Source organism: Poecilia reticulata, linkage group LG13 (assembly GCF_000633615.1).
Source record: "Poecilia reticulata strain Guanapo linkage group LG13, Guppy_female_1.0+MT, whole genome shotgun sequence".
Lineage (NCBI taxonomy): Eukaryota > Metazoa > Chordata > Actinopteri > Cyprinodontiformes > Poeciliidae > Poecilia > Poecilia reticulata.
In genome coordinates, this window is record NC_024343.1 from 5,219,198 (window position 1) to 5,238,328 (window position 19,131).

General features: G+C 38.2%; 3 protein-coding genes across 3 annotated transcripts in view; all 3 read right to left on the bottom strand.

Moving 5' to 3' along the window:
* LOC103474277 (vomeronasal type-2 receptor 1-like) overlaps positions 1–1,203 on the bottom strand; it is a 2,760-nt gene extending 1,557 nt beyond the window's left edge. Inside the window, exons 1-3 of the mRNA XM_008425115.2 lie at positions 1,061–1,203; positions 676–961; positions 42–579 (exon numbers count right to left, since the gene is read on the bottom strand). Coding sequence (XP_008423337.1) covers positions 42–579; positions 676–961; positions 1,061–1,179 — 943 coding nt within the window. The 5' untranslated portion in view covers positions 1,180–1,203. The remainder of the gene's footprint in view (positions 1–41; positions 580–675; positions 962–1,060) is intronic.
* A 2,074-nt stretch (positions 1,204–3,277) lies between these two features.
* On the bottom strand, positions 3,278–6,418 carry olfcn1 (olfactory receptor C family, n1). Its single transcript, XM_008425079.1, has 6 exons — positions 6,330–6,418; positions 5,934–6,216; positions 5,258–5,830; positions 4,804–4,926; positions 4,508–4,631; positions 3,278–4,293 (listed from the first exon to the last, which is right to left on the bottom strand). The coding sequence occupies exons 1-6, from the start codon at positions 6,416–6,418 to the stop codon at positions 3,401–3,403; spliced, it is 2,085 nt and encodes a 694-aa protein (XP_008423301.1). The 3' UTR covers positions 3,278–3,400.
* A 5,912-nt stretch (positions 6,419–12,330) lies between these two features.
* On the bottom strand, positions 12,331–15,057 carry LOC103474278 (extracellular calcium-sensing receptor-like). Its single transcript, XM_017308114.1, has 5 exons — positions 14,821–15,057; positions 13,941–14,744; positions 13,615–13,845; positions 13,400–13,523; positions 12,331–13,287 (listed from the first exon to the last, which is right to left on the bottom strand). Exons 1-5 carry the CDS (start codon positions 15,055–15,057, stop codon positions 12,389–12,391), a joined length of 2,295 nt encoding a protein of 764 aa, XP_017163603.1. The 3' UTR covers positions 12,331–12,388.
* Between the last annotated feature and the right edge of the window lie 4,074 nt (positions 15,058–19,131).

Below are 19,131 nucleotides of genomic sequence, written 5' to 3' on the forward strand. Positions count from 1 at the left end.
GCCAACCATTATCTCCCAAAAGTCCTTCACAAAAGGCTCACTTGGATCTCTGTAAGGGTTAATATTCATAAGAAATGGATTTAGGTTTGGGATGTCCATCTTCTGAACGACAAATCCCAACACTCCTCCGAAAGCTTGGTACATTTCAGGCGTGGAGGGCCGTGCCGCTGTTATCCACGCTTCACTGGCGATCCACTGAATTCCTGTGAGGTTCTGCTTCACTATCTCCTTCATCAGAGGGTAAAAGTCACCCTCAGGAACAAAAGCCAGGATGACTTTGACGGTTGATTGTTTGATCATTTCTACAACTTTCAGAATTTTATCTGGAGGATAGGTTCGAAGAACCGTACCGATGAAAGCGATGCAGATCTTTAGTTTCTTAACCTCTTCGGCGAACGCCAGGACCCCGTTTCGTCCGTAGTCGTTGTCTGACTGTATGGCTCCGATCCACTCCCAGCCGAAATGCTTGACCAGAGCTGCCAAGGCCTTTGCCTGGAAGTAGTCGCTGGGGATTGTTCGAAAGAAAGTCGGGTATTTAGCTCTGTTACTGAGACAGGCGCATGTTGAGAAGTAACTCACCTATAACAACAACAACAACAAAAAAACAAACCTTATTTTCAATCACACAAAAAATTTCAAAAATCAGATAATAAACTGTGTTGTTTTATCTCATACTATTGGCACTTGAAATGGTCCAAGAGTTTCAGCAACAGCTAAGGACTGAGACGATCCTGACTCTGCGATCAGGGCAGATATTGCTGGAGGACAAGGGGAAGTCGCCTCCATCCCCTCTGGTTCACTGCCCAGAGTTAAAGCAGCACGCACGGTGTTGGTAGGAGAAGCACACGAGTCAAGGATCCGGTAACCAAGAGAAATGTTTGGAAGGAGAGCAGGATCATTGTTGATCTCGTCAATTGCAAATATCATGATTTGGGTCCATCGAAAAGCACGCAGATCAAATCTAAAAAAAAAAAAAGAAGCCAAACAGGAAGGGTGAAGGATAGGATTAAAACACAAAACATGTATAAAGTTAACAAGGTAAAGCAAATAACTGTTTTACCCTTCACACATTACTTCAAGAGGCTCCACCTTAAATGAAGAAATGTTCCTTATTTCTTTGTTGAAAACCGGAAAAATGCCCCCTATCATTATGTCACCTCGCTTAAACATGTATGGCATGTCGAATTTTCCCGTCACCTCACAGTCATGAACCTGGCCGATGCAGAAAGCACACAAGATAACAAGTGTCACGCTCTGCATGTTTATGCTGCGTTGGGAAAAGGAGATGAGGACTGAGCTCTTATAACTGCTGAGTTGGATATGAGAAGAAATCCCTTAGGACTTTTTTAGTCGGGCAAGATCTGCACAGGAAGAGGCAACCAGACGACTTAAACACAATCTGTGTTCAAACTTAGTCACATAAAATATTATTAATTAGGACTTTGGTCATTGTTTAATGACTAAATGCTCTAGTCTTAGAAAACAAGACATCAAAACCTGTAGTTTTGATGTCTTTTAAATATTTATGTAAACCTGCTGTAAATCACATTGTGTCAATAATATGTAAAAACAGACAGAAAACAATAGTTTTAATCCTAAATGTATATTTATTTGTCTAATGTGTCAAGTGATGCGCTGTGAACATATTTTTTCATTAAAGTGGTGAATTCACTCAGCGAGGTTGTTTTGCTTTGAGTCAGAACAAAGACACATCATTATCTTACATCACACAATTTTTTATTTTCACTTCCAGACCCTTTACATGATGATCACTATAACAAAGAGTTGATGACATAATTGTTTTTTAAATTAACATTTTACCAGTCTTTAGGGAACATCACAGAACCATTATGTGACATGTAAGCATTTTGGGGATGATAATTATGGTATTTTTGTAGGAGATGAACATGAATTCTTGATTTTGAGTAAACTTTGACATCACTTCTTTGATACACTTTGAAACACACCCATAGATAATCAACATGGAAGAGAAATCTAACAAGTCCTTTTCTGGTAGAGAAATAGAAATAGAAGTTTGTTTTAATTAGTTGTAATCTATCACGTGTTTTAAGTTAAAATGAGTTAGATGGAAGAAATTAGTATTATTTAGCTGTTTAAAAAAGAAACAACTGTGTCACATTTATGTTTCTGCAGCAGTGCGGCACAGTGGTGCAGCTAGAAGCAATGTTACATTACAGGAAGAAGATATAGACCAGGAGTCCCCAAACTTTTTGCTGTGAGGACCATATAACTTTTCCCTTCTCTGGTGGGGGGCCGGAGTCAGTTTGTAACAGAAAAAGTGTGATGTTTGCAGGAGTGCCTAAATGTAAAAATGTATTGTTTTCCAGAAAGCACAATCAAATAACCCTCTCTGGGTTCTTCACAGAAAAAAATCCAGGAAATAACACTATTTATGAAATAAATACCGTATTTTCCGAACTATAAGCCACAACCCCAACGTTTTTTTTAAAAACCCAGTAATATATAAGCCGCAGATATCTCTGCCGCTCCAGGTTTTCCACAGCGATGCAGCAGCAGCAGATGGGGGCGGACACCCAAAATTTGAATCATAACAGGTCAATTGAATATCACATTTATTACGGATGAAAGAGAAAAAGTTGCCAAGATTAGATTTAACTAAACTGATTACGGTAGTTTCCGACCGGTAACTGTAACAGTAAAAGTGCTGATCCTTCGTGTTGCTACTAGCATGTGCTAAATGAAAATAGACGCTTTCTTCTTTAGATTTCAACAGCAGCTTGCATCCATTATTGTTCCACTACTGTCATCTACTGGATCCTAATATCTATACCTCAAATTCTCATGATGATCCTAGTATTATTTTTAAAAACCGAAAAATCTTCTTTTTCCCCTCAATGCTATTTAACTGATCAACAACATTCTCAAATTTCAGTTCCCTATTAAAACCTAATTCCGTTTTAATGGGCTCTTTCTTTTATTTCCAAATTTGACTTCCAATGACTCACTTCCTGCTAAAGAGCCCCCTGGTGGTTGAAGAAAAATCCACATACAAGCCACTTGGTTCATAGCTTAGGATAAAAGTAGCAACTTATAGTCCAGAAAATATGGTATGAAAAAAACAAATCTAAATGCTCTCTGGTATTGTTCAGGGGGCCGGACCAAATGTGGAGGCGGGCTGGATCCGGCCCGCGGGCCGTAGTTTGGGGACCACTGATATAGACAATATAATTTTACACAAAAGTAAAATTGGGTTTAGTCAATTTTAACACATAATTACAAAAGAGTGTGTCTGGATTAACCACTCAAGTAAGCATTTATCATTATGTTTTTATACACAATAAACAATATATATTCTGCTATTTTAGACTCTATATACCCATATTGTTTTCAAAATAACTAATTTCATCTTAAAAGTTTATTATTTTTTCCCCATGACATGTTTCCTTGTGTTTTTCTCTGGCTTCACCAAGATTATGTAACATTTAGGCGCAAAAATACTTATTAATAAGCCAAATGCTGATGACAAGATTGCGAATATTTCCACGGCTACAGTGAACTTTCCAGGAGAGCTGATGTACGCTGGGATAAAAGTGATCCAGACGGCGCAGAAWATCAGCATGCTGAACGTGATACATTTGGCTTCGTTAAAATTATCGGGCAGTTTTCTGGCTAGAAATGCAAGAACCAAACATATCACTGAAAGAATCCCGATGTATCCCAGTACAGCATAGAAAGCGACCTCTGACCCCGTGTTGCATTCCAGCACAATCTTCTTGCTGTTGTATTTAAAAACCCTGTCGGGAAATGGTGGATTTAGCTTCAGCCACAATATGCAGATAATTACTTGAACCAAAGTGCAGGAGCAAACGATAATTCTTTGCTGGATCGGACCGAACTGCCCCACTGCTGGTTTGTTGTTGGGGTGTACGACTTTGAACGCTGTCACGACGACAATGGTTTTTCCCAGAACGCAGGAGATGCAGAGCGCGAATGTCACACCGAAAGCAGTGTGGCGTAGCATGCAGGTCCAGACTGTGGGTTTGCCGATGAAGGTGAGAGGGCAGAGGAAGCACAGGAAGAGAGAAAACAGCAAGAAGCAGCTCAGCTCTGAGTTGCTGGCTTTTATCACAGGAGTTTCTCTGTAGTGGATAAAAACGATCATGGTGAGCAGAGACAGGGAGGCACCCAGCAAAGCCACGGCTGTGAGTGCCACACCCATGGGCTCGTGATACGCCAGAAACTCGACCGTCTTTGGAATGCATCCATCTTTTCTCTCATTGGACCAGTAGTCCTGTGGACAGGCCGTGCACTCTGTTGCACCTATTAATGAAAAAATAATAAATAAATAAAAGGATTTGGTGACATTTTACAGGCTTTTTCTGGTAGAGAAATAAGTCAATATCATAGTGTTAATTCTTTGTCAGAAAAGGAATATATTACAAACAGATAGCACAAAACACACAATACTGAGCTGCCTTGATTGGCTTTAACGGTAGATATAAACTCTCAAATCATGTCTGTCTACCTGTTGAGTTGGCGATGGATCCCTCTGCACATGGAACGCAGTCAAAACAACACACTGGTTTCCCCTTGATCTGAGCCTTCCTGGTTCCTGCTGGACAAGCATTTGAGCACACCGACGCTGGAACCTGAAAAATATCATCGCATGGATTTTTTTTTTTTCTTTATGATATTCGACAGTGAAAATTATTCATATATTACCATCTGTCCTGTCCTCCACACTATTCTGTCTTCCTGTATGCTCAGTGTGTACTCTCCGTGTTTAGTGGATGTAAAGTGACCCAGGGTCACATGCTGAACCTGTCCGTTTCTGAGCTGCCAGTTAATGACGTCGTASGAAGCAGGAGGGTTGCCGTTCTCGTCAAAAAACACGTCGTCTCCAAACCGATTCCTGAARTTTACTCTTTGCAGGTGATAGGTAACCTTAGAAGAAGAAAACGTGTCATGTTAAAACTTAAAATTATTTGCTAAAAACAAGGAGCACTGTTTTTTTTTAATCATTGCTCACCTCTTTGGGATGAATTTCAGATACATTCAAACATGGCTTCACATTTTTTCCTCCTGCTGGTCGGCAGAACGCCAGCTGGTGAAGAGCATGTGCAATAGCATAAACAGCTTTGTACACGTTATAGGCCACTCTGAGCTGGGAGACATTGAAGAACACATCCTGGGTGTAATCCATCAAMGTCTCATTGCCTGTGCATATTTTAGCTGCACCAGTGTCCGATACATTTGAAGACGGCTTACAGCCAACCATTATCTCCCAAAAGTCCTTCACAAAAGGCTCACTTGGATCTCTGTAAGGGTTAATATTCATAAGAAATGGATTTAGGTTTGGGATGTTCATCTTCTGAACGACAAATCCCAACGCTCCGCCGAAAGCTCGGTACATTTCCGGGGTTGAAGGCTGAGGTGCTGTGATCCATGCTTCACTAGCGAGCCACTGTATTCCAGTGATGTTGTGCTTCACAACCTCCCTCATCAAAGGAGAAAAGTCGCCCTCAGGCGTAAAAGCCAGGATGACTTTGACGGTCGACTGTTTGATCATTTCTACAACTTTCAGGATCTTTTCCTGAGGGTACGTTCGCAGAACCGTCCCAACAAAAGCAATGCAAATCCCAAACTTTGTAACTTCCTCTTTAAAAGCCAGAACCCCGTTTCGTCCGTAGTCGTTGTCTGACTGTATGGCTCCGATCCACTCCCAGCCGAAATGCTTGACCAGAGCTGCCAAGGCTTTCGCCTGGAAGTAGTCGCTCGGGATTGTTCGAAAGAAAGTCGGGTATTTAGCTCTGTTACTGAGACAGGCGCATGTTGAGAAGTAACTCACCTAGAAAAAAGACCCAAAATATTAGTTTTAGTGCAGTATTAGAAAGTCAGTGTGATTTACATCAAAAGAGGACAGATTCAGAAACAGTTTTATCTCTTACAACTGGGACTTGAAAAGGTCCAAGAATTCCAGCGACCGCCAGGGACTGAGAAGATCCTGCCTCCGCGATTACTGCGGATACAGCTGGAGAACAGCCAGAAAATGTTTCTTTTTCATTTTGACTTCTTGCCAGCGTTAGTGCGGCTCGTAAAGTATTTGTAGGAGATGAACAGGAATTGAGAATCCTGTAACCCAGAGAGATGTTAGGCAGGAGAGCAGGATCTGTGTTGACCTCTTCTATTGCAAATATCATCATTTGGGCCCATCGAAAAGCCCGAAGGTCAAACCTGCAAAGATATTTGGCTATTTTTTTTACACGCTACAAATGTTATGCTACTGCAAAGAAGACAGTCAGCATCTCATAATGTGAGACCAAAGAAAACAAAATAGTCAAACTTACAGGGCACACGTCACTGCAGGAGGTTCCCCGTCAAATGTAGCAATGCTGCTGACATCCTTGTTGAAAACTGGGAAAATTCCCCCTATCATTATGTCACCTTCCTTAAACAAACTTGGCATGTCAAAATTACCCCTGAGCTCACAGCCAAAACCTGTGTTCATGCAGAGAACACACAGATACACAAGAGCCCTTTTTCGCATGTTTGTGCTGCATTGTCAGGCTTGGATCGACACGCAGTTCTTAAGATCTGATGGATGTAGGGAAATGTGTCGTCATCAAGGGTTAATTTGTTTCCCACAAGGCAAAGCAGTTAGAGATTGGTAGGTAGCAGAACAGGGAGGTGATTTCTGAACCGGTGGCACATAATAATGTTTGTGGTAACAGAAAATGTGTAAAAAACATTAAGCTGATGCTGATTTAAATATTGGCTAAAGTTATGCAGTGCTCTTTTAGAACAGATGTGTTAAAACAACACTTGATGTGTTAAATTTTAACACATGTGCCGCATCAGCTCAAGGACAGCACATGACATGTCATTTTAACACAAGTATTGTGTCACTTAAATCAACACAAAATATGTGTCAAGATGTGTTATTTTGAAACACAAATGTGTAAAATGTATTTTCATAAATTAGAGCTTATAAAAATTGACATTTCAAATTGTGGATATTAGAGATTCTTTTATTACAATCATGCAAATAACATCGTTGACAAAGCTACAATTTATAGGTCAAATATTAAAAAATTAAAATAGAATTTGAAATCACCACGCTGACTAAATAGCACTTTTTCTAATGTTAAATACAATAACATGTACAAAAGAGAACATGGATGAAAATAATGACAAACATCATGAAAGAGAAATTAAAATAAATTCCTGTCCCTTTCAACATTCGTGAGATTTTCAATCGCACTCAAAATTAAACCTCCATTTTCAATACCGAACAATCATGAATCAAAATACAATACTTTGTATCTTGGTGCCACACACAGCTTTCTGTTACCAAAACTCCTCATAACATCTAAAAGATGAAAATGTAGATAAATCGTGGATATTCACGCAATATTTCTGCAAGTGTGGGCGATTTCCTTGTAATCCACGCTCTGTGCTGTGTGAATGTTTTTTACATCCCCAACTTTATTACTGAAAGGTTTTCTGACCTCTTGATCAAGGTCACCCATTCATTCATGGTATTATCATTTTCGATCTCGGTTGCACTGGATGTTTGTGCATCCTCCAGGTAACTGGTCACTTTTTGCTTTCTGTAGCGTCTTTCATGTTGTTGTAGATTCCGCCAAAGGTTACGCAAATTGATCTCAATGAACCCACTGTGGGATGCTGGATCATAAAGGAAAAAAAATAAATATATATATATATATATATATATTTATTTTTTTTTTTTTTAAATTTTGAAGAAATACATGTATACCAAAAAAAGCAACTGAACCCATTACATTGGATCCCTATCGAAAAATAATGTATTATTTCACTTTTTTACTTACAAATCCCTCCCCTTCTCCAGCCACCTGGATACTCAGAGATGGGAAGATGATGATGCTCTTCGCTAAGGCTAACTTGTCTCCACTAAGAAGATAACTGGAAATAAATCAACTTTTTCTCAGTCATTTGCTCAAGTTACTCACACAAAGATCACATTTCAAAAATCACATTTAGATGCATCAGTTCACAGACTGTTAAAGTGTAAAAATCCACATTTACAGAAAAAAATTGCAAAGTGTCAATAAAAAAACAATACTTACTAACCACACATCTGAACTAGGTCTCCCACGCACATTTTCACCATACATTTTCTTGACTTCCCTGATAGGAAGCCTGTGTTTTCATACTCCTCAAAGATTTGTGGTGCTTTTTTCATTAGGACCGATTTTAGAGGCTGACTGTCTTCTCCTGAATTAGCATGGGGCTCTAGAGAGTAAAAGTTATTGATGTAGTATGTTCAATATCATCAAAATAACCTTAGAGAACCTAAAACGGTAAAGAAAACAAATTTGGTTTGTGATTAAATTAGCAAACTTTTCAACCACAACCAAGCCATTTATTTGTGAAATTACAAATAAATGGCAATGAAACTGAGTCACTCAATAAATGAGGTATTTTAAAAAAAGTGCTTTTATTAAATCAACATGAGAACATTAAAGTAATATTAATTTGTTCAATACAAATAGTACCTGGTTTGGAATTGGTTCCTCACAAGACACTTCTACCAGGGGCCCTCCAGTTTATAGAAACACGTAGGACCTGTCCAAGTCCTTAATTTCAACATTAATGTCAATGTCAATGTACTTCAAGAAGTCAGAATTACATTTATGTAGCCTGTCCAGCAAAAATCCAGAATGGTTGGCAAGAATCTCCTCAACAAGATTGCTGGCAGTTGAAACACTGAACATTTTTTTTTGAAGTCTCTTTTTGATTTTCGAATGTTGTTACAAGAACTCTTGCCAATTGTTGAATGAGAGCTGAAAAAAATAAATACACCAAAAAAATACAATTACAATATTTAAATTTAGACCATATGCAAAAACAGGCTCTCATTTGTTGGAGTTCATTTGAAGACTTTTACAATCTAAAAAATTTACACGAGAAAGTTTGTTGACAGCTGTCTTGCAAATCCATCCATTTTCTTACACCGTTATCCCTTAGTGGGGTCGGGAAGTGCTGGTGCCTAACGTTCATATTAATACAAATGTAACTTTGTCTAACAATTTAGACAAGCTTCAGCCAATGGCTTTACAATGTGCAAAACAAAATCACCTGGTTTCCCATTAAATCTGCTCAACAGTGTTTTCCTCATCAATACATTTTTGATGAGGAATCTAACAATAGTTTCTAATTTCTTTTGCTGGCCGCTATCTAAGCTATGCCCTAAAGACAGCGTTCCCAGCGTGTCATTTCGTTCAACCTTAGCTTTGAGCACATGGGTGTGTGAAAACCAAATATGTGTATGTGTACGAGCATGCAAAGAGCTGAGAGGTAGAGGAAAACAGAATTATTTATTCCTGACGCTCTCTTCCAAGTGACCTGCACAAGTTTTGACTCTCCACTGAAGACTCCATCAACAGTCTTCATGCTTTTTTAATGTGGTTTTGTATGTTTTTCTCCCACAAATACGGCCTAATACAGAAAACTTGTCATCAGAAACAACTGATGGTGAAGCAGGTGATGAGCTTGTTCAACCAAGTTCCATTGAACAAGTGGGTAGTTTAAGTATTTCCAATTTATTAGTAATGTTCTTTGACATGTGTTAAGAATCATAATCTGCTAATAATCAAGCGCTTTAAGAAAACAAAAAACAGGAACTCAGACTTTCGTTCAACATCATTTACGTTATAAATAGCTCACTCTATAAAACAAAATATGTCCCAGTCGATCTGTTATGCTATTTTTTAAATTCATTCAATGCACTCTTCACACAATGCAATATGCAATCAGAGAAAGTTGAACATGTTGTCCTGAGTACATTGTAAATTCCCTGTTACCCTATAACTTATGTTTGTTATATCATAATCACTTAAGAAATTGGATATATTTTCATATGTTCCACCAACAGTCCTTTTTAGTTTGTATGTTAATAGTCTTCCTGACATTTGTCCTGACGTCATTTTGCAAATGTATGCTGATGACACCATTGTTTATACATCGGACAAAAGCGGTACTGTTGTCAGTGAAAAACTTCAGAGCAGTCTGCAGAGATTATCGACATGGCTAAAGGACTCTTGCTTAACTCTAAATACAAACAAAACAAAGTGCATTTGCTTTTCAATTAGGAAAACCGCATTACAGTATTTGAATATTCAGATCAATGGGGACCCTATTGAACAAGTATCACAAGAAAAATATTTAGGAATCATTCTAGATGCTCAGTTAACTTTCAAGAGCCATGTCGATAAAATCTGCAAAACTGTTAGATCAAATATAAATTGCTTTAAATTATTAGACATTGTTTGACACTTCACTGTGCAGAGATGTTTATGAACTCCCTAATCCTCTCACATTTTGCCTATGGAGCTACTGTCTGGTCTCAAACTAATCAAACTACTCTCAAACCTCTAGTAAGTCTTTATAATCAGGCCTTAAAGGTTTTATATCAAAAGCCAATTAGATTCCATCATTGTCGCATTTTGGCTAAATTTGGAATTTTGGATTTTACAAATTTSCTAAATTATAACGTTTTAAAACTGATTTTTAAGTGTTTAAATGGACTAGCACCAATGCCATTAAGCGATTGCATACAGACATTGCAGGGCAATAGCAGATCTACCAGAGCAGCCTTGGAGGGAAATTGTAAGGTTCCCTTTCGAAGAACCACTTTTGCTCAAAGTGCACTGTCTGTGAGAGGATCTGCAGCTTGGAACTCACTCCCTGTTCACTTAAAGTCTGTAACCAGTTTTAGTATGTTAAAAAATCAAACAAAACTCTGGTTATGCCAAAAACAGACCTGTACTCATTTTTAATTGTTTTTACACTTCTCTGAATATATTAAGTTGTGTTGTTTCAAATGATTTCACTTCAATTTTTAGAGTTATTATTTTTAGGAAAAAAAAAGCCCATCTAGGGACAAGTGCTGCGAATTAGCTGTTGCTATTGCACCATGATGCTAACATGGGACTGCTGTTTCATTCAGTTTGTCTATGTAAATGTGTGTCTGTCCCTATCAAATAAACTTTGAAAAAAAAAAAAAAAACTGAGGTCGGCATTTTTTTTTTCTTCTTTTATCAAATATGCAAAGCATGACACGCTGTTTGGTGCTGTTTGGTTGAACGGACAGTTGCTCTAAATGTAAGGTTGCTTTAAACGTTGCCTTAAAAGTCCATTGAAAATGCCACCTTTTTCTTATTTACCAAATAATTCAAAGTTGGCACTTTTAATGGACTTTTAATGCAACTTTTAAAGTAACTTTACAATAAAAGTGTCATTATTTACCAAATAATTCAAAGTTGGCACTTTTAATGGATTTTTAATGCAACTTTATATTAAAATTGTCAATATTTACCAAATGACACTTCATGACTACAGTCATAGACATTCATAAAGACTCCTTCATGTTCATGACAGATGTTATGTAATGTATATGACAGTCTCCTGTCAGTCTTATACACACTTCAAATTGTGGATATTAGAGATTCTTTTATTACAATCATGCAAATAACGTTGACAAAGCTACAATTTATAGGTCAAATATTAAAAAAATAAAATAGAAATAGAAATCACCAAGCTAACTAAATAGCACTTTTTCTAATGTTAAATACAATAACATGTACATAAGAGAACATGGATGAAAATAATGACAATGTTTATGACATGTTTATGACATAAACATTGGTTATGTCATAAACAGGAGACTGTCATAAACATTACATAGTCTTATACACACTTGGTCAAATAAAGTGTTACTTAATGGACTTGAGCCCTTAAACAAAAGGACATCACGTTTGTGGAGGCTGACTATTGATGTCCGCAAAACGCCAGGATTAAGGCAAACAGCGTCAAAGTCTTTCTGTACGGTTAAACACAAGATATCGGTTGAAACAAACGTGATCAGCTTGTGCTCCCCTGTTTTTTACATTACCTAGAGCTAACAACATTTTGATTCTGTTAGCTAATACAGAATCAAAACAAATTGGAAGATAATAGATGGATACTTCAATACTGTGGTTATCGTGCATTATTTAAGCATCAGAATCTAAGAAGGTTAAAATTGTGTAAGCATCAATCACTTTTGTCTGTTCATCCATTTTCGTCACTTAGTGCTCAAGTTGAAATATTTAATTTGAATTTCATTAAAGCTATTTGAAAACCAAAACAACACAATCTGTGAAAGTTCTTTTTATTGAAACATACATGAAGAACATCAACAGCTGGAAACACAGAAACACAAAGGACAAGACAATGCTTGTCATTTAAGCAAAGACTAAATACATATAAAATAATCTACTCTGGGCAGTTCTACTTAAATTAGTGTATGTAACGTTTGTGAATAACTCTATAGCATCAAGACACTTTGTTTTAGAAAAATCTGTAACTTTCACAATTTATGTTTTTACACCTTACCCATTATTCGCTTTTTTGAGTTTTGCTCTGGCCTCAGTAGAATAATATAGCATTTTGGAGCAAAAATACAAAGCAGCAAACCAAAACTGGAAGCCAGAATAGCAAATATCTCCACAGCCACAGTAAAYTTTCCAGGAGAGCTGACATAAGCTGGGATGAAGGTGATCCAGACGGCACAGAATATCAACATGCTAAATGTGATTAGCTTGGCTTCATTAAAGCTGTCTGGTAGTTTTCTAGCAAGAAAAGCAAGAACAAAGCATAAAGTAGCAAGGACTCCAATATAAGCCAGCACCGTCCAGAATCCAATCACTGAACCCAGGGCACACTCTAAAATTATTCGGTCTCTATAGTACTGCATGTTCTTCTTTGGGAAAGGGGGGTTAATAGTTAGCCAAATTATACAAATGACAACCTGAACAAGAGTCAAAATGAGAACACTGAGTCTTTGCTGTGCGGGTCCAAACCACTTTGTCATATTGCTCCCTGGACGTCTTGCTCTGAAGGCCATCAGAACCACTATTGTTTTCCCCAGAACACACGAAATGCAGAGAACGAACGTGATGCTGAATGTGGTGTGTCGAAGCATGCAAGACCACTGAGTGGGCCGACCAACGAAGGTCAGTGAGCAGAGGAAACACAGTTTGAGTGAAAACAGAAGCAGGAAGCTAAGCTCAGAGTTGTTGGCTTTTACAATGGGAGTCTCTTTATGAGTAAAAAATATCGTTGTTATGAGAAGGGATAAAAATACACCGAAGGTGCCAAAACCAGTGAGAAGTGCCCCCGTGGTCTCCGTGTAGGAGAGGTATTCGGTGGGTTTTGGAACGCAGTCGTCTCTCATCTCGTTTGGCCAGACTTCAGGTGGACAGGGTGAGCAGTCGAGAGAATCTGCAAGAAATAATACATTCCAAAGTCAATGTCAAGAAATAGTTTTACAGATTTGTTCTTTTCTTTTTTTTTTTTCTAAAGAAAAAGGCTGCTTGTTAAAATTCCCACTCACTTGTCTTATTACTAATTGTTCCTTCAGAACAATGAAAACAATCAAAGCAGCACACAGGCTTGTTCTTGTTTACTGCCTTTCGAGTCCCTGGTGGACACGGCTCTCTGCAGACAGACCTTACCACCTGATTACATCAAAACAGGACGCAAGAAACTTAACACCGAATTAAAAATTTTCAAATTATCCAATACTGAGACAAAGTTTGGCATAGTTACCACATTATTAGAGCCACCCCAAACTATGTTTGCATTGTCTTTTAGTTTCAGTTTGTTCCCCTCTGGTAAAGAATCATCAAACTGGCCAATGATGACTATGTCTGCTGAACCGTCCTCTTTCATCTGCCAGTTCACAAGGTCATACTTGGCAATAGAGTCACCATTTTCGTCAAAGAAAACTCTGGCACCATTCTTAGTGGTGAAGTTTATACGCTTCAAAGCATCAAACACCTTCAGAGAGACAATTTTGCAAATTACACAAGCACTCCCTTCCAAACTCATGTAATGAATTAGGATCTTCATCAGTATATGTCCTTGAAACTTACTAACTTAGGTTGGACTTCATCCTTGGTCAGACACAGGTTTCCCGTTGCAGGGTTTACGCCGTTTTCGCACTGCAAGAGCACATGCAGAGCAAATGCTACCGAATACACAGCTGTGTAAACATTATTTTCTTCTCTGAATTTTGCTACGTATGTGTAGTCACTCGAGACGGTCCGCAGGTCTTCTGCGCCGCTGCACGACGTGGAGGTATTAGATGGGGTGAAGCTGCAGTCAAAGAACTTCTCCCATATCGTTTTAATTAGAGAACTGTGTGGTTCATCAGATGGTTTCAGGCTAAGGAGGTATTCTCCAAGCCCTGGTATGGATGCCTGAGGAATGGCATAGCCTATTGCCCCATGCAAAATGTGCTTTCTCTCTGCAGAAGCAAGGTATGCAGCTGAGATCCAAGATTCACTGCCAACCCACTGTTTTCCAGTGATGTTATACTCCTCCATATGAGCAAGAAATGTTTTGGCGAAAGACAGGGACATAAACAACAACACCACCTTGGATGAGGACTCCTTCAGAGTCTCAGTTATTGCTCTTAACCTTGACTTGGATGTCTCCAGGTATACCATCGTGTATTCCACACATATGCCTTCCTTTTGTGCTTCTTTAACAAATTCAGACGCACCGTCTTCCGCGTACGTACCGACAGAATGAATTATTCCCACCCATCGCCAGTCAAAGTATTTCATAAGTTGCACCAGAGCCGTGATCTGGAATTTGTCACTTGGTACGGTTCTGAAGAACGTCGGGTATCGAACTTTGTCACTTAAGCAAGCACACGTAGACAGGTGACTGATCTTGAAAGAAAAAAAAAGAAAAAAAATTATTAATCAAGTTTACATTTCAATTGAAAATGTGATCAATTCTTCTCACCTGTGGCACAGACACAGCACTGATAATGGTGTTTATGTTGTCACTCACACCAGAGGATGAATGACTTAAGACAGCCAACGTCTGACCGCCGCAGGCCAGTGGATCGTTCCCGTTTATGGCTTCAATAGCTGCTCGAATCAGGTTTTCGGTCCCACATCCATTGTACACCTTGTAACCCAACCTTAATCCAGGGAGGAGGGAAGGATTCCTGTTGATCTCCTCCACAGTAAAAATCATTGTTCTGGCAAATTTCAGCTCTCTGTGATTGTATCTACAAACACGGGATGAGGAGCCACACATAAACATTGAGAATTTACCCACTGATCACAACGGCATAAAAACATCAGTTCACATTATATGAAATTCTTATTTTTAGCATTGACTAACCCTGTGCAGTACGAATACGGAATTGCCTGGTAGTCGTTATCTACCAATGTTCTTGAACTTGTTATAGAGAAAACTCCCGCAATATTCAAATCTCCGTCTTTGGAAAACTCCATTAATTCTGTCTTTTTGATCACTTTGCATGTCTGGTTTTCTGGCTTTGTTCCTGCAAGCAGAGTTAGGAAGAGAATGATGATCAAACCCATGCTAACCCACCCTCCTCTCTGCTGAAGCACCACTGACCTGAGATCTAAAGTTGCTTATAATTTGTTTCCACAGTGAGAGAAATGTCCCCTGGTGGAAAACACACATCAGGAAAACACACATCAGGAATCCTCACAAGACCTTCTTGTTCTTGCATCACTGACACAGATCCCAACATCTAAGTGTTTGACACTCTGCATCCTGATAGCTTGATGGACATAATTTTGTGTTTTAGCAGCAGATGTTCTTAGGGAAAAGAAATGCCTAACACGTTTACAACTGAAATTCTTAACATGGATTATACTCATGTGATTATATTTTAAATAGCATTTATTGTGAAGGATAAACAATATTACATTTATCGTGACTGCCTTAATGAAAAATGTCTGAAGCACATACTTAGAGTCAGCACACAGCTCAGTTATTGCAGCTAGAAAATAGAGAACAGGCCTGAAATCAGGGTGTAGTGATGGATTCTGACCTGAACTTTCAGAGCTACATAAAGACAGTTACAAAGTCAGTCTTCTGTCGCCTGAAGAACATTTCCAGGATCAAAGGACTAGCAAGATCTAAAGAAACTCATCCATGTGTTTATCTTTAGTTGCATTGATTACTGCATAAAAAAAAAAATCAATCAATCCTCCAGATCCAGAACGCTGCTGCTCACGTTCTCACTAAACCCTCCTATTATGTTGCGGGTCAAATTGACCCGTTTCAAAGTTTAAAAATATTTTTAAAATAGTTGCAAGTATTTTTATTGCATGAAACTTTTTCTATTTGTCTTAATAGGTGAACTCTACATATAAATTGAAAATGTATTCATTTTACACATTTGCAGCCCCCCCTGTCTCTACTTGTTACATCAATACTGTTCGGGTCAATTTGACCCGGCAGTCAAGTTGAAGTGCAAAAAAAGATTAAAAATGTCCAATTCTGTTTGTTTCCTTACAGCTATGAACCTTATTTCACCACACACACACAAACACACGCAAACACACCACACACACACACACATACACGCACACACGCAGACACACACAAACTCACTTTCTCCCAACTCTCTTTACTTCACAATGAACTGCGAGAAAGCAGGTGTTCATACAACTTTTGACGGGAACCTATTCTGTTCCCGTGGGTAAACTCCACCCACACTGAGTGGACACTCAGTAGAAGTGGAGGGGAACATAAATACTCTCTGCATGACTTATTTATCTTGATTTTAAATGGCGGGTCATTTTGACCCGGAACAGTATGTGTGTCTCAGATTCAATTATAAAGATCACCCTTTGAAAAAAAAAATTAAATGTAATATAAAAAAATTTACCAAAGATCACTTTCAAGGAAATTATTGTTTTTTTGTGTCTAGGTTTTTTTCAGTGGACATAAAAAATGTAAATCCCATTTTTTATGTCCAAATGAGTAATTGAGTAAGTTGTCGTCATTAATCCTTAATTTCTGAGAAATAAAAAACATAATTGCACACATTTTTATTGAGATGGTTAGTATTAGAGTTAATAATCAGATAAAAAAATGTTTTGGAGGAATTTTTTGGTTCCTGACACTATCCATCCATCCATTTTCTTTCACCCTTGTCCCTCAGTGGGGTCGGGAGGGTTGCTGGTGCCCATCTCCAGCTAGAGCCAGAGGCAAGAGGTGGGGTCACCCTGGACAGGTCGCCAGGCAACACAGAGACATACAGGACAAACAACCATGCACACACACTCTCACACCTAGGGACAATTTAGAGTGGCCAATTAACCTGACAGTCATGTTTTTGGACTGTGGGAGGAAACCGGAGTACCTGGAGAAAACCCACGCATGCACAGGGAGAACATGCAAACTCCATGCAGAGAGACCCCAGGCCGGGAATCGAACCCAGAACCTTCTTGCTGCAAGGCAACAGCTCTACCAACTGCGCCACTGTGCAGCCCTTCCTGACACTATTGCATGATAAAACACTCCCTGGGTCAAATTGACCCACGAACATTATTGCTGTACCTCAGAAACGAACATAACAGGAGGGTAAATCCAGGACGTTGGAGCACATAACACCAGTTCTAAAGTCCCTACACTGGCTCCCTGTAGCTCAGAGAATAGACTTTAAAATACTGATGTTAGTTTATAAATCACTGAACTTCTCAGCACCACAATACATTAAAGATCTGCTGCTGTTAGATAGACCTCCCAGACCCCTCAGGTCTTGTGGTTCAGATCTCTGCTTCCCCAGAACCATACTTAAACGAGGAGAAGCAGCTTTCAGCTTCTATGCACCACAAATCTTGAACAAACTTCCAGAAAACTGCAGCTGAAATATTGAGTTCCTTTAAATCTAGACTAAACCCCATCGGTTTAAAGTTGCTTTTGAACTATAATAGATGAAACATTAACAAATATTTTGATGTGTAACGATGACACTGAGCAAAATGTAATGTTTACTGCTTTTCTCTATTGTTGACTGTGTGGTGTCTTCTATGGCTTTTGTTTTTTTTTTTTTTGTTGTGATTTTGTGAAGTAAAGCACTTTGAACTGCCTTGTTGATGAAATGTGCTATACAAATAAACTTGATGGATTTATTGATTGAATGAATGCATTTGAAATAAAAAGCTTACATACAAGGAAATATAAAGACACACATACCTTTTTTTTCTGTCCTCCTTTATTACGTCAGTTATTAGAATGACCTAAATTATTTCTATATGCCAAATGCCATAATGAGGATTCAAAAGGTGAATACATTTTTTATTAATATGTTCAAAATCAGAAGTTTGCACACATTATTATCATTATCTATTAATATAATGGTGTCTAGATGACCATGTCATGACTATTGAGGTAATTGGAGACACAGCTGTGAATGTATTTTAAGGCCATTCATATAAATGATTGGTATATATCGTTTGTGATACTGAAAATAGTTTTTGTGATACTGGAAAATAATCAAATTAAAATTTCCAGTTTAAAGTATTTTTTTTTTTTTACATTTATGCATCCATCCTGCTTTTCCACAGTACAGTCCATGTTTAAGACTTCAGTTCCTTCAGCTCTGATTGCATGCTTACTGTTACCCTAGATTTGTATCTATAGAAAACAAATTAAACCATGAAATTAAAACCATTTAAACTTTGACTTTAAACTTTTATTCTGTATCTTAGCTACACATCACATTGTGTTGTGTCTATCACATGCAATCCAGATGAAATACATTGATTTCAGACATTCTCAACGTACACAGCTTTGAATCCTGATCAGATCCTGACTTATGAGGATCCACAAACCGTTTTCCTTAAAAAAACGTCTGATTACCTTTGATTTTACCGTTACTGAGGAACAACGTACTGAAGCGGTTGCTTCAAAATACATTATAAAGGTATGCCTCTATTTAACTTGATTTCTTCAAATGACATTTGTAGGATATTTGTAAGCCATGATATGTTTTCAAAAAGACAAAATTACATGTATGACATTTGTCCAAAATCACACTGATGATTCCATTCACATATTTTGTGGACTTATAGGGATTGTGCACCAGTAGGTTTATCTTTGGAATGGTCAATCTATTCTAAATCTATTTTTCTCTTGTTCATTAATTCAGAATTTTAAAACTGCTTTTTGCTTTTGCTCAGGATACCCAAAATACCAATGTGAAAAGATGGTTGATGATCTAAAATATGAATGTATGCGAACACCAGTAAAAAGGAGGAGTGAAATACGTTTTCACAGCAC